The 17,170-nt window shown below is 32.9% G+C and overlaps 1 protein-coding gene across 1 annotated transcript; it reads right to left on the bottom strand.

The window, feature by feature from the left end:
* Positions 1-13,860: 13,860 nt before the first annotated feature.
* Positions 13,861-16,274, bottom strand: HELRODRAFT_169685 (hypothetical protein; the record flags this gene model as incomplete). Its single annotated transcript, XM_009015511.1, has 2 exons — positions 13,861-14,012; positions 15,722-16,274. The coding sequence occupies 2 exons, from the start codon at positions 16,272-16,274 to the stop codon at positions 13,861-13,863; spliced, it is 705 nt and encodes a 234-aa protein (XP_009013759.1).
* Between the last annotated feature and the right edge of the window lie 896 nt (positions 16,275-17,170).

The following is a 17,170-nucleotide window of genomic DNA, read 5'->3' as shown; positions in this document are numbered from 1 at the left end:
TATGTCGAAATATTATTATTATTATTGTGGTTTAATGGAGGAAGTTACGATCGATGCTTCATCGAACGATGAAAATAAAAATAATAATACAATAACAACAAGAATGATAAATAATAATAATTATTATTTATTTATATATAATAATAATTATTATTATGTTATTATTATTTATAAATAACAGAACATCTCAAAATATGAACAACGGACTTTTTCAACGAATAAGAAAGCTGACGAATGTTTACATTCACACACATACATACACATACATGCACACACACACACATACATATACACACACATACATACATGCATACATACACACATATAGGCACACAAACACACATACAAACACACACACACACACACACACATACAAAAGTGCGAACGCATCTATAATATTTTTATTGTCTTAATTATTTTTAACGATTGTCAGGTTGAATAACTATTCGCCATCATCATCAATGTCATCACCAAGGTAACTATATATGTTAATGATGATGATGTTGTGATGGTGATGATAATGATGGTGATGATGATGATGTGATGGTGATGATGATGATAGTGATGATGACGTTGAAATGATGATGATGTTTTTGATTTTTTAAGCAAAAATATTGAGTGGATGATGCAGATGAAAATAGTAATAGTGATGAAGATTTTCTTAAAAAGTTAATTTTAAAGCCTCCAACACACACATGATAGATGCAAGTATCAATACATTAACAACAAGAAAAACACCATTTCCTAGTTAATTATCTCGTGAAAAAATAAAAAAATTTAGTTTAACAACAAAATGAAACATTTTGCAACGGAAACAGAAAAAAATTGAAGAGTTTCGCATTAAAAAAAACCAAAAAATACAAAAAAAAAAACACAGTACACATTATTTGGTCATCCATCATCTAGTTTTAGAGGTAGAGTAATACAAGAGATTCCTCACCCTCTTAGTTCGCTAATCACCGCATTAACTAAAAAATCTTTTAAAACTTTAAAAAGAAGTTTGTTCAGGTGAAAAATTAACACCTATGCAAGCGTAATTTGTATGAAATGAATATAAACATCTTTAATCTTTACATCTTTTCACACACACACACACCACACACACACACACCACACACACACAAAGAAACATTAACGCTTGCATAAACATACCAAAAAAATACAAAACAACAAATAAACAGAGAAACCTGGATAATATACACTACGTAAAAAAAATCTATGTGAGCAAGCAAAATAAATAACTGACTTTATTTTTCACGTTTAATAGAAGCGCGCCAAAAAAACGCGCCAAATTTTATTTTATTAAATTTATCATTCAATCTATTTAATTTTAAAATATAATTTAATTTCTTTTATTATTATTTTATTTTTTTTCTATTTTTTCGAAAACATTGTTTGATTGGGAGTAGACTCCTTCATTTGTTATGCGTAGCCTGGTATAATGCCATCTGCAACTGGAGTGTATTTATTTATAAGGGCCTGGTGATGATGACGATGAGGACTGTGATCCTGATAGTGATGATGAGTGTGATGGTGATGAGGATGATGAAAACAATGATGATAATTGCGGTGATGATGATAACTGTGATGATGATGATAATGATGAAAACGATAATGAAGACGGTGATGACGAGAATAAAGATGATAATGACGATGATGTTTCCTATGACATTTACGATGATGAAGATTGTGATTGAAACGATTATGACGATTAAAAAGATACAAACGACGATGATATAATGATGAAATGATAACAGTGACGTCATCCACGATGGTGACGACGACGACGATGATGACAGCTATTTTCTAAATTGGTTAACTTTGGCAAGCTGAGATATGGAGGCCAAAAATCAGAGGCATGTCGTAAAATGACAAAATGAAATATATATAACGATGATGATGGTGACGAAGACGATGAGGATGACGAAGATGAAGTTGTGTTATTTGTGTAGTTTTTGTTATTGGTTGTTGCTATTGCTGTTATTGTTGATGCTATTGTAGTTGTTGTTGGTGTTATGTTTGTTGTCGTCGTTGTTGTTGTTGTTGAGTGTTTTTAATGTCAATCGACATTGCAGTAGAATATAAAGATGCTATTTTGTTCGTTTGATGTCATTCGATATTGTTGTTTTTATTCATACTGTTGTTTTTTTTATTATTGTAGCTGTTGTTATTGTTATTGCTGTTGTAATGGTGTTTGCTATTGTTGTTGTTGTGGTTGCTGTAGGAGTGGATGTTGTTGTTGGCGTTGTTGGCTCAGGGCGGGAAATTTGATTTACGGCTGCAATCAAGAACGAGAAGTCAGTGCTGCCGCTTCCGCGATAGTGGTGGTGGTGGTTTAGGTAGAAGTTTAGATGGTTATCAAGATGGTTTAGTGGTTATACTGATGGCGATGATGATTGTGATATTGATGATAATGATGACGACGATAATGACGATTGTAATTGGGATAATGATGATGATAACAATGATGAGACGACGATGATGACGAAGACGACGACGATGGTAGAGATATTGATAAGAATTAGGAGCGACTAGATTGAATTAAGATGAAATTAATCTGGTTTAATGTCAAATTAATTACTTTGTGGGCTTCTTGAAACTGATAGAAAGAAAGACGAATGAATGAATGATTAGATGAATGAATGAATAAGAAAATAAAAAAATAAATAACAGAAGAATGAAATTATGAAAGAATGGATGCATGGATGGATGTATGGATGATAAGAAATAGATAGACATGATATTGAAAAGGTATATGGGTAAAAAGAAGGTTATATAAAATTGTATAAAAATTGAAAGATAAATAGATAAGAAGTGAGATAAACCAATGAATAAGTGAACGAAGCACAACACACACACATATACACACACACACACATGCACACATACACACATGCACACACACACACACACACACATACAAACTTAGTAACAAATTCAAAATGCGTCAGGGAGTAGTCGAAAAATTAAAAAACTAATTGACACTCAAATGCCGAAAAAGCAAGTGAACTCTGAATTAAAAATTTGCAACATTTGCCAAATTACAACACAACAGCAACAAAAATAATAACAACAACAACAATAACGATAATAACAATAAATGCAAAGTAAAAAAAACATACTGACCCCACACGTTGAAAAAACACTAATGCTGCTTAGTGGTGCAATTACAAAATAAACATTACGAAAACACGTACACACACATACATACAAACATACATACATACAAACACACATATACAAACAAACATACGCATATACACGTGTGCGGACAAACGCATCACTCCCACATACACATACACGCATACAAACCAGCAGTTAATACAATACAAACATACGGTAAAACAAACAAATATACAAACTAATATTCACATATGTGCAAACATATACAAACAGCAAATGTACAATAGTCAATACTTGTACCCAACATACACACACACACAAACATACTCACACATTTGCATATAAACATGAGCACATACGAAGCCACAATGCTCTGCTCACTGATTCTCTCGACTAAAAACAAATTTTAAAAAATTCGAAGCTGCATTTGACTTTTACGAAGCCACAATGCTCTGCTCACTGATTCTCTCGACTAAAAACAAATTTTAAAAAATTCGAAGCTGCATTTGACTTTTAGAAACACGTAACCACAATAAACCCAACAGCAACAAAAATGTCAACAACAACAACAAAATAATAAATGAAAACAAGAACAATAGCAATAACAACAACAACAACATAAACATTCACAAGAACAATAAACAATAGACTTAAACAATGAAACTTCAAAATGACGATACCAGAGAGCATCTATCTAATCATACTAATCATCTATCTAATCATACTTAAGTCTTTTGTAATAGCTCAAAGCTATTTTCGTTATTGCTACTTCTCATCATCATCTTTTGTTCGTTGCCATCATCTTTATCATCATCATTTTCATCATCATTGTTTCGCCATCATCGTAATAACTTTCTTCATCTTATATTGTCGCCATTGCCATCATCCTTCCTTCTATGTCGTTATCGTTTTCATCACCTGCACCGTCATCATCATCTTTATCACATCCTATTCTCTGATCATCATGTTGTTACTATTGTTGTTTATGTTGTTATTAATGTTGTTGTTATTAATGTTGATGAGGTTGTTTTGAATATTTTTATTGTGGTTCATGTTTTTACTAATGTTGTTGTCGTCGTCGTCGTTGTTGTTGTTGTTAGCACTCCCTACAAATGTTGTTAGCACTCCCAACAAATGTTGCTAGCACTCCCTACAAATGTTGCTAGCATTCCCTACAAAATTTGATTTGTTAAGCTAAAACTCGTTTATAATCTTTCAAGTTAATACATCGTAAGCATGTCATTTCCTCTTTTTGGCGGGCTTTTTTTTGAAAGCACTCCATCACTTGGCTAAGCAGACCATTTTTGGAAAAAGAGCAAAAGAGAGAGAGAGAGAGAGAAAATGGTGGAAGAGAGAGAGAAAAGACAGAAAAAGAAAGAGGAAGAAAAAGATAGGGATGGGGAAAAAGAACAGGAAATAAAACAGAGAGAGAGTGAAAGAGAGAAAGAGAGAGAGAGAGAAAGAGAAAGAGAGAGAGAACGAGAGAAAAAGAGAGATGGAGAAATGGAGAGAGGAAAAACGGAAAAAAGAGATAGTAAAAAAAAGGGAAGGGGGTTGAAGAGAAATTATTTTTCCTAGCACATCACGTGTCTTTGTCGACCAAGCAACAACATGTGATTTATGTCCTTCAATTAGAACACGCCAAGCCTCGTTTGAATATTAATTGTAAAATAATTCGTAGCGATGACGACGACGATAATGGTATGATGGTGATGATTATACGAATATATATATACATATATATAAACATAAATATATATATATATATAATACATTTATATAATATACATAATATATAAATAATCATATGAGTGTATATACATGTATATACTGTGTATATATTATATATAGAAAATAACACTGTTGACACTGTCAATGAAGATTTTTTTAATTTGATTTGTAGTATGCTGTGTAGAGGAGAATGAATATATGAATGAAAGAACGAACGAGCGAACGAACGAACGAACGAACAAACGAACGAACGAACAAACGAACGAACGAACGAATGAATGATGGCTGACAAAAAGACGAACGAGTAAGAAAAATGAATGAATGAACAAACGAATGAATGAATGAACGGGCTAGCAAACTAACATACAAATCAATAAGTAAAAAACGAACAAACGAACGAACAAGTGAATAAATGAATGAAGAAATGAAGGAAGATGAAAGAAAGAGCAAACCAATGAATTGCTGCCTGTCTACTTCATTCATTGTTGCACTGCTTTGTATATTTAGTTGTTTCTGTTTTTCATATTGTTACAACAAAATTTTTTAGAAAATTTCAGAAAAAAAGAAAACTAAATTTTGAGAAATGATCTCAAAATAAACATTGAAATTTTGCGGAAAGAAAATACGACGACGTCATAATTTGTTATCCAAAAAACTATAAATAATAACTTTTATTTAATATTTTTTTGAGATTTTTATTAAAATTGTTAATTCCTTTTATTCTAAAACAACGTACGTCAGACATACGTAGCCTTACAGGCGATTAATAACCAGGTGAATATTTTTGTCTATATAAAATAGTTTTTTAAAAATAACTTTATATTTGTATGAATACGAAGTCAAAATCATTTTCACATTTTAAAAAAACTAATAAAAAAATGAGTTCTTTCTAGCAAAAAAATATATAAACCAGTAAAATTCAACAGTGAAAGAAGGTATAAATTTCAGGAAAACTTATAAAGGCAAAATTTCTCTGATTAAAATAATTGAAAATGCAAAATACACAATACACACATACAGAAATACCATACATCAATACCATACAAACAGGTATTCTATACAATCTAATAACGATGCCACATTCGAAAATATATAAATTTGGAATTATGGATGTACAAAATCTCAATAAAAAGTAATAAATAATCGTCAACTAACATCTGCCGTGTCGACATTTTCACTAATTAATTTTTGGTCTTCAACTGCTGACGTCAACAGAGAACAGTTACTATTGTCGATTTGTTGTTCCATAACTTCGATATCTTTGCTGGCCCTGACGCTATCTAAGCTGACATCGACCTGTTTCGAACTGCACGCAAAATCGGTACCTTCTTTATCGACTGGTAGCGATGTAGTTGCTGTTGCTGATGTTGATGCGACTGATGTTGATAATGATTGTTGTTGTTGTTTTGATGACGTAGATTTTTGTTGTTGTTGTGAATTTTTGGCGTTGTTGTACGATATTTTCGAGCAAGATTCATGGAGATCTGATGGGATGAATATTTCATAGGAGTTAGTTTGATGATGAAAAATTATGTAGCGTTTGATGTTTTCTGTCTGTGTTTTTGTTGATGTCATTATCATCATGTTTTAGTTAATGGTGTCTTTTTTGGATGTTGCTGTCGTTGTCTTAATGTTATTGCCGTTGTTTTTATGTTTTCGATGTTGTTTTCAGGTCTGTGATGTTGTTTTTATTGTTAGCGCAACTCTTATGGTTGCATTTTTCAGCACATAAATCATAGAGACGACAGAATAGCCAGCGTAAAAATTATGAAACAAAACAACGACCAAAATAATAACGTTCTGCTGGAGTGTTATAATGTTGGGTCATGAAAATAATAACTAGTCATGTTGTTGTAGCAAACAATAAAACAATAATATTAATTAATTATTATTATTTTTGTCGTAATTTCTTGTTTACATAATTATTTTGTTGCAAAAACTGCCAGAGCTTCAACATTGCAATATCAATAATAATAGATGGAGAGAGACAGCGTTTAAAACCGTGGACATAATTAGCATACACTTTTAAAGGTAAACATAAACATAAAGATAAACTTTAACGTGAACATTAACGTGAATACGAACTTGAACATAAAGATGAACATGAACCAGACTCCGAAACGCCAAAGAGAAAGCATGCACGCAAGCAGCAGCGGCAGACAATCCTACAGAACAATAAACAACTTAACGTTCGCATTTTAAACTGATACATTATTTACTTATTCATATGTATATTTACGTTGTTCCTCTGTTTTGAGACGTATTTTTGTTTGTTTGTTTGTTTGTTTGTGTATGTGTCTTTTGTATGTATGCATGTTTATATGTATTTCTCTATGTGCGTTTGGGTGCATATAATTAACCATAAGAAAATTTAGACGTGTCTGTTAGCTTAAATTTTGGTTTGAGATCTTATTTAGTTCGTTTTATATGTTTGTTTGTTTGTGTGTGTGTGTGTGTGTGTTGGTATGTGAATATGTGTATTTGTTGTTTTAGACTCCTGCTGCCAGTATCATTACTAATACTGCTAGTATTATTACTAATACGACTGCTACAATTCTATTACTACTACTAATGCTGCTACTGCTACTACTACTACTGCTACTACTACCGCTGCTGCTTCTACTGCTGCTGCTACTGCTACTACTATTAATTTTACTTCTACTGCAACTACTGTTACGTATTATTTGATAATTATTTCGTTTTATTGTTGCCCATTTTGACGTTTTTATTATTATTTTGTTATTATTGCTATTGTTGTTGTTGTTACTAATGTTAACTAATGTTATTGTTGTTGTTATTGTCATTAATGTTATTGTTGTTGTTATTGTTACTAATGTTGTTGTTATTGTTATTAATGTTATTGTTGTTGTTATTGTTACTAATGTTGTTATTGTTACTAATGTTATTGTTGTTGTTATTGTTGTTGTTGTTATTGTTGGTTGGTTAGTTGGTTGATTGAGTTAGCTTTTAGTGTTGCTAAACGTGACGGAAGGTGTAAAATTTAAACTTTATGTCGTCACAACACGTAGGGCGGTTGTTTGTGTATGTGCACATGAGTGTATGTGTGTATGTGTGTGTGCTGTGTGTGTGCTGTGTGTGTGTCTGTGTGTGGTATGCGTGTTATATAATTTCTGCCTGGTGTAGTCAGCTGAATTCATACATTTAATAATATTTTCTTTCTATCTATCTTTTATTTGTTCATTTACTAGTTCGTTCATTTTTCTATTCATTCATATGTTTGCTTATTCATTCAACACTCATTCATTCATTCATTCATTCATTCATTCATTCATTCATTCATTCATTCATTCATTCATTCATTCATTCATTTAATCATTTATTTATTCATTCACTCACTCATTCATTCATTCATCCATTTACCCATTCATTCATTCATTCATTCATAAAATTTGCACCTTGAGGAACAATAAACTGTATCGTGTTTTGGGACGGCAAACAATGAGAACAAATAAAAAAAAGTATCGCGCCCTCCTCATCCTTCTCCTCATCATCATCAACTTTTTCTTTTTCTTCGTCTTCATCTTCATCATCTTCATGGTCGTCATTGTTTCAAATCATTTTAACTATTCTTACTATTTTGTCTTAAAATAACAAAAAAAAACAATACAAGATAAAAGATTGCATAGGAACAGTTCATAGCCAGATTGTCACCTGGCGATGAGTCAGTACCTCAAGCAAATATTAATAAACAACTCGCATATTTGGAGAAACATGCAATTTTCAGTTGAAATGTGAAATTGTACAAAAGGAAAGATCATCTCCATAAAAAAGTCAAGACCATGTTGCGGAAAACTGACGAATCTGACTGCACTACGAAATGGAGACTGCAAATCTTTAAATGTTCTGTTGCAAATCTTGTTTAAACTAAGAATATACCACACCTCACTGAAGTGGCTTGAAAAATGTATTGATGCAATGGTAACAGGGACTGCAAGGAGCTGACTTGCACTAGCTGTCAACGGTTGGGTTGTTAAGGTTATCCTAAAAAAGTGAAGGCATCGACACCGAGCCACTGATGTACCAAACGGAGCTGTTGAGGAAGATGAATCAAACAGAGTTGTCGAAAAAGAGACTTCGTGTAGGTCGAAAATTTAATTCAAAGAAAGAAGGAAAGGAATGAGATTCTTGTGACAACAATTAGCAGCATTTGTATGACCATCTGTAGCTATGGCTCAAACTCTTCAAAGAACTAACTTGAAATAAATCTGAACCCCATGCGATAACCACTTTCATCAAACTGCATTCCACCAACGATACTGGAAAGATACTTGGAGCGTCAGAGCAAAATTCTCAATTTAATTAATTTATTTGCTGTTACTGGTTCACATTCTAAATATTATTAGAGTAAACATTAGGAGTTTGCCATTGAAAACTAATTAAGAAATATTTATGTGATGTTGATGCTATTATAAGGCGTTGTTGTTGTTGTTGTTGTTGTTGTTGTTGTTGTTGTTGTTGTTGTTGTTGTTGTTGTTGTTGTTATTACTTCTAATGTTATTGACGCCATTTTTCGATCAAAAAATTATGGCTACTAATTATTATTCTTTATTATTCTATAAATCTTTATCTTTGTTTTTTTCTTATTATTATTTATTATTATTATTATTACCACATGTTATTATTATTTTTTTTATTTTTATTGTTAGAATCGTGCGTGATCAAAAGAAAATTTTCAATTAATTAAGTAATGTCGTGATACTGAAACCTTGTTTCATCGTCATCGTCGTCATCAACATCATCATCATCATAATTTCTACCATTGCTATCATCATCACTATCATTGCTATCATCATCACTATCATTGCTATCATCATCACTATCATTGCTATCATCATCACTATCATTGCTATCATCATCACTATCATTGCTATTATCATCACTATCATTGATATCATCGTCATCGTCATTGTCATTGATACTATCATAATTATCATTGATATCATCGTACTAATCATGACCACCATCATCGCTTCATGGCATTCCATCATATTTTATGACCATAGCAACACACACCTACACGCAAACACAAGGGCACACACACACAGACACACAAAAACATATACAAACACACACACAAACACACACAAAAACCACATGTAAATATAGACTCACACAGACACACAAGAAAATATACAAACACACACACAACAACACAAACATGTTCATAAGATATCAACATATTCGAAGTTACTTCTCAGCAGCATTACTTCAACGCTAAAAAAAGTAAACTACTACAAAAACCTAGTATCAGTAAAATGACGTCATTTAAGCATTTAAACAACAGCAACAACAACAACAAAATCAAGACATGAACAAACCATTGATATAAAAATATTAACAAAGAACAAAAATTCAAAGTTAACAAAAGTATAAAAAAATCAAACAGTTACACTTTCAAAAATGTTAAAAATATTTTAAATAAAAGCAATACCACCCCTAAAACACCCTCTAACAAAATAAGGTGTGTGTGTATGTATATATGTGTGTGTATGCGTGTGTGTGTGTGGTGTGTATATGTATGTGTATCTGTGTTTCAAAAAAAAACAAAAAAACTATTAAAAAGCAGGGCTTTTAAATAATTAAAATTTTGTTTCAGATAATAAACTGTGCAAACAATCGTCATTGTTGGATAATATGAGGACGACGACGCTGCTGCTGCTGCTGATGATGGCGCTGCTGCTGCTGCTGATGATGAAGATGATGATGATGACGATGATGATGATAGTTAAAGGACGGTGATGCTGATGATTTTGACTATGATGATTATGATATTTGTGGCTATGTTGATGTTGACGATGTTGCTGATAAAGTTGACGATGATGACGACGATGAAGAGATGAAGATGACGGTGACGTTAGTAAAAATCATGATCGTTATCATGATGATTCTAATGATGATGATGATGATGATGTTCATGTCAAATAAAAATTATGTTGCTGTTTATTTTATGCTTATCCATTTTTTTCCACTTATCGGCGAAGTTGACGTCATCCGAAATTTTTCTTATCTGCGTCATCACATTTTCCTACATAGTCATCAAATTTTTTTAGCTTCTATTTTTATAATTCGCATAAATCTCGCACCATCTTCATCATCCTTCATCACACTCACGGGCATTTTTTCCATCCAATATCACCACCATTATCATAAACTTTCACATCAACACCCTACTTTTTCAGTCATCATCATCAACTGTATCGTCATGACGTCATCACAAACGTCATCACCAACTTCATCATCGTTGTCGCCATCTTCATCATCGTCTTCGTCGTCGTCATCACTATCACATTTTTACCTCACCTTATCTCTCGCATAGCACAAACATTCACTCGACAATAAAAGAAGCATTAGTGACATATATATATATACAATACAACATCATTAATTATACATGAGTACAGAACACGCATTTCTTGGTGGCATAATTGCATTTTTGTATACTTAGTATTGTTATTATCATCGGTGTTGTTGGAATACATGCACATACGTGTGCCTATCTGCTGGCGATGGTGGCATAGGAAAAACACACACATGCTTAAATTGTCTTTTTATTTCATTTCAGATAACGCCTAGTTAAGAACCAAAATAGAATTAACGAGAAGAAAATTTAAATGATTTCTAAATAGAGAGAGAGAGAAAGAGAGAGAGAGAGAAAGTGAGAAATGAAAAATAATAAAGTGAGAAAAAGAGAAATATGCAGAAAGAAAGAGTAAATCTACATCGTTCATCTCTATGTATGCTGCACACATCACTAAAATATGACAATACTTGATGATTTATATTCAGACCCTTCATAAACCAAACAATAATGATGGTATAAAACACATTTTGACATTAATACCTCTTTTTGTATTAATACAAAAGATATCTTCTATACACATTCCCACCAAAAACTCATTCTCACTTAAATACCTCTTTTTGTATCAATACAAAAGATATCTTCTATATCTTCTACGCGCATTCCTGTCTACAGATACCTATATTTTCGTACTATCACAATTAAGCGTACAAATACATTTTTTGTGTACAACGTGATACGAAAGCAGGCACCCCCTTAATACGTAGGTGGTACACTTCCAAAGCTGCCTGTAATGACAAAGATATGCGCCATGATTTATCACCTTTTTTATTATCTGTAATTGTAACAGCAGTAGTTGTAGTAGCAGCAGTAGTAGTAGCAGCCGAAGCAGTAGTTGTAGTAGCAGCAGCAGTAGTAGTAGTAGTGGTAGCAGCAACAGTAGTAGTACTACTAGTAGTAGTCATGGTGTCTAGAAGAGGTAGTGTTAGTAATAGCTGTAAAATTAGTAAAAATTAAAGTAAGAGTAGCAGTTAAATTAATGAGATATAAAGTTAATTACGTAATAGAACACTTTCGACCTCACTTCATCTCCGTGAGAATCATTTAAAAGTCAATTTCATTGTAAGCGTTCGTAGTACCTACCACACGCAAAATACCCATTTATCATACTGCACGCACACATCTCCTTTGTACACAACTTTCATCGCGTACATTAAGTGTACAACATTTGTCAGACGTATAGTGTACTGTACACTCATCGGTCGTATATTTTCATTGACTGAAACGGTAACAAATACAAATAGAAATACACTTTACAATACATTACATTACATCTACAATATCACATCAGCACCATCAATAGGTATACTAACACGCTTTTATTCACGTCCAAAGCTTCAGGGTTAAAGTCCACGTATAATAGACATATAAATTTTTGTTGGGATAAAGTTAAATTTAGCGAAATTTGTGTGTAAACGTTTCAAATTGTTGAACCATCTTAAAAAATCGACGCTTTGCTACATTTAATAACAAAAAAACAAGTCCCGATATGAAAATTATGCAAAAAAAAGTGAAATAATTAAAATAAGATTGTCGACTTTTTCTCAAGAAATTTCTGGCCCCACATACAAAACTTTCTGGCACTGACCAGTGACCACCTCAGTACTACGTAACACATGCTCTGAATGCGTACCGTAAACCCTTGACTATATACATACCTGGTAATTTGTATTTGGTATTTCTGGTATTAGAACAACTGATACCATCAAGTCATTTTAATGTTGTCACAAACTATCAAATGTATACTGCTTTTGAGTCAAAATGAGCTATTCGTTTGATTATATGCGTGTGTGTGTGTGGTGTGTGTGTGTGTGTGTTTAATACAATCACACATGCATAGAAACTCACCATAAAAGACACTCAACGATGCATATAAGTAATAGAATTATATTTTTCTTAAATTATTCAACACGCAATATTGGTTTCATGGAGGAGATGAATTAAGTTTAAATATAAACTCACGTTAACGATACTACATCTGTTACTACAATTACTTATCATACTATTTGTTATACTACAAGTATCACAACCACAAGCGTTATGTTCGTTTCGGCTGCTACTGGCTAGTACGTATACAAATTTGAATACTTCTAATGTTAATACTAGTACTGCTGCAGCTTCTACTACTACTACAACTAATTCTACTACTACTGCAACTGCTGCAGCTTCTACTACTACTACAACTAATTCTACTACTACTGCAGCTGCTGCTGCAGTTGCTGCTAAAAATACTGCTACAAATACAACCTTGACATTGCTTGTTGGTGCTCATTTACAACAAAGCCTTTTTCCATGGTTATATTTCGCCAGTGGAAACACGCAATACGTCGTGGAGTTTATTGTTTGAAAATTGTTTCTTTCATTTTAAACTTTAAAAACAAAACAAAAAATAATAGAAATAGTTTGTTTTTTTAGAGGTTTAATAAAAATTATTATCATTATTTTTGGCGTTCTTTCCATTTTTTTTTATTCACCACCAACCACAACGAGATCAAATTTTTTCCGTTGAAAGGCCTTTTGAAAAATTTTCTTCAAAAGCGGAAAAATAAAAAAGACAAAAAGTTTTTACACTCCCACAACACGTGATTTCATTGTAGAGATAATTTTTTGTCACCCCTTTTTCCATCTTATTTTTTGAAATGTAAGGTGTTGTCTTTTTTTGTATAATGTAAGTAAGGTGTTGGTGTCTTGTAATGTGAGATGTTGATGTCTTGTAGTGCAAGATGTTGATGCCTTGTAATGTAAGGTGTTGATGTCTTGTGATGTAAGATGTTGATGTCTTGTAATGTAAGGTGAATTTTTATTTTATTTTTTATCATAATATTCCTGCTATTGTTACTTTTATGATTCTTTGTTTTTGTGAAATTTGCATATATAAATAATCATAATTTAACACGGAACTTTTTTGCTGGGTTGAACCGTTGTACTTGGACTTGAACTTTGACCGGGAAGCCATTACGTCATCGTATTCTATTTTTAGTTTCCTTGCATCGGTCATCCGTGATCGTCATTCATCTACTGCTATTTGGAGTTTCCGGGCACAAATTATAATGAATGTGTGACGTCATTTTGCTGGGTTTTTTTGCTTTCATTGAACTTTTTACTGAGAAGAATTGTGTGTTTGCGTGTGTGTGCGGGGCTTTGAGAGAGAGCGAGAGAGAGAGAGAAAGTTTATTTGCGTCTGTGTAACATGTGTTTACGGTAAGTTCAATTTTGTGAAAATAAAAAATATGTTCACATTGACTTGTTAGGTTGTTGACTTGACTTGTGAAATTCACTATGGTTTGTGTATAAAATAAGATGAACTGTTTGTTTGTGTGTGTGTGTATGTGTGTGTGTGTGTGTGTGTGTGTGTGTGTGTGTGTGTGTAGTGTGTGTATTAATCTGCGCGTGCAAACGCTAATCTCAAAAATGTGTTAGCGTATGCCTTAATTAACACAACTCACCAGCTAAACATTTTTAATGCAGCAGAGTGTTGAGAGGACCAAATGAATGGAAGAACGAACGAATGAAAGAACGAACGAACGAAGGAGGGAACGAATGAATGGACAGAAGAATGAAAGAACGAAAGCTCAGCCCACGCCTCTTCATATTTCTTTTTTCCGATTGCAACAATGAGCAGACGTGATGGTAGGCGAGCGTGGACGAACATATGTGCTGAACATGAACGAACATTTGTTAACATCGCTGCGTAAGTATAAGCCACACTGCGGTATGTGTGTGTGTGTTTGATACTTATCCTTCTATACACATTTTTATGTATGTTTGTATAAAAACGGTAATAAATATGTAAAAAGAACTTTACGTGGCGAAACATGCACGTATACATAGACACTTCTGTATGGATTGGTATATTTTGTACATGCGCAAATCTGTATGCGGTGTATGAATGTGTATGTATGTGTGTGTGAGTGTGATGTGTAGTGTGTGTATGTGTGGGCGTATGTGTACGGTGTGTGAGTGCGTATATGTTTTTTTTATAATTGTGGCAAGAACAATTCACAATTGCGATCAATTTTTGTCATTTTTTTCTTCCTTCCTGTTGCCACTGCACGACAATTATTCTTCATTATTATCCATCTTTCTCATTCTCCCTTCCAGTGGAGTCATCATTGTCTCAGTAGATGATGTCCACAACAAACCATGACTTTTCTTTGGAACAATTTTCCACGAGACATGTTTTTATTATTTGTTTATTATTTTCATTTTTATTATTATTATTATTATTTGATTATTTTCATTATTATTGTTACTATTATTTTGTTGTTGTTTTTGTTGTTGCATTAGTCAGAATAATTGCATGCTATTTCAGCCATTAATGTTTTTTCAACTTTTAACAGCCTTTCATCGCTTTGTTTTGGCAGTTTTTTTTGTTTGTTTTTTTTTGCTTTTTAGTTCCTCTTATGTTTTGTTTTATTTCATAGGATCATTTTGTTTAAACAAAATAAATGTTGTCTACATTTTAAAAAATAAATAAAAAAAACAAACTTTGTTTCGAATTTGAATTCACGCTGTCGTCATCAGCAGTGCGATCGCCGGCCACACCACTACTACGACTGCCTCTACCACTAGCCTCACCACCATTATCAGCGTCATTATGAGCAGAACTTCTAAGAGAAACTCGCACGCCAGCGACATCTTCAACACCACCACAACCTCCCCCATCGTCGTCGTCGTCGTTGTTGGCTGTGGTTGTATTTGCAGCCGCTAAGAGCGTGTCGAGACTTTTTTTCATGTTGACTTTCGAAGCTTCTTCGCCGGAAGCTCTTTTGCCGTCGTTATCTAAACATCGCGTCGTTTCCATCAGTTTCAAGGAATCTGATTTCTTCGATAGCGAATCATTCCCGCCTTCTGGAGTTTGACGGGAAAGTTCAGACTCGTAGCCCAAATTTTCACCGCTCTCTTCTTTGTTGAGGACCGACTCTTTGGATTGCGAGGTCTCGTGCTTGTCGTCTTTTGGGAAGCAGCAGTAGAGGTAATTCCTTATTCCTTGCGATAAACTGAGACTGCTTTTTCCGCTAAAGAAATTCAAAGCAGCCATCGATTCCTAATTATACCGTATGATTAAATCCAATTTCATTAAAACCAATTTCATTCGATAAAGTGAGTTATTATTATTATTATAAATATTATTATTATTATTATTATTATTATTATTATTATTATTATTATTATTATTATTACTGTTATTTCAGTTAACTAGTTAACTAATTTTCCACGATTTATAAACATTAAATAAGAAAATCATTCAACTAAACCAGTTGAATGTTTGTTTACATTGCAAGAATGTAATGTGCACACTTCAAATTCTAAACATCTTTCTACCTGTATATATGTGTTTGTATACGTTTGCTTACATCATTCTGTTCGCCCAGTCAGTAGCATTGAAATTAAATTTGCATTCACTCGTTATTGTAACAGTACTACCCACAGTGCACGTGTAATGTTAATGTATATTGTATAATGTAGTTTTACTTATATTTTTATGTGTGTAATTGTGTGAGCGTGTATGTGTGTGTGTGTATGTGTGTGTGTGTATGTGTGTGTGTATGTGTGTGTGTGTGTGTGCGTGTGTGTGTGTGCGTATTTATGAATTTATATGTGTTGGAATGTATAATAGTATATGTTTAATAACTCGGAATCATTATTGGCTACTCATTTTAATGATATTGACACACACACACACACACACACACACACACACAAACGCTTAAAACTAACACAACTTCCAATACTTCTACAACCACCACAGCAGATGCCGGTACCACTATTAAATTTATAAAATTATTATAACTATAATTTAGCTCCTATTATAACTAACGTTTAACACAAAAACCACAAATGTAACAAACAGTTAATAACTGATTTATACAGCGCTCAACAAGCCGTAATAATAACGATAAGGAAAATACTAGCAACAGTGCTGATAAACCAAAA

Source organism: Helobdella robusta, assembly GCF_000326865.2.
Source record: "Helobdella robusta unplaced genomic scaffold HELROscaffold_16, whole genome shotgun sequence".
Lineage (NCBI taxonomy): Eukaryota > Metazoa > Annelida > Clitellata > Rhynchobdellida > Glossiphoniidae > Helobdella > Helobdella robusta.
This window is presented reverse-complemented; position numbering and strand designations above follow the sequence as displayed.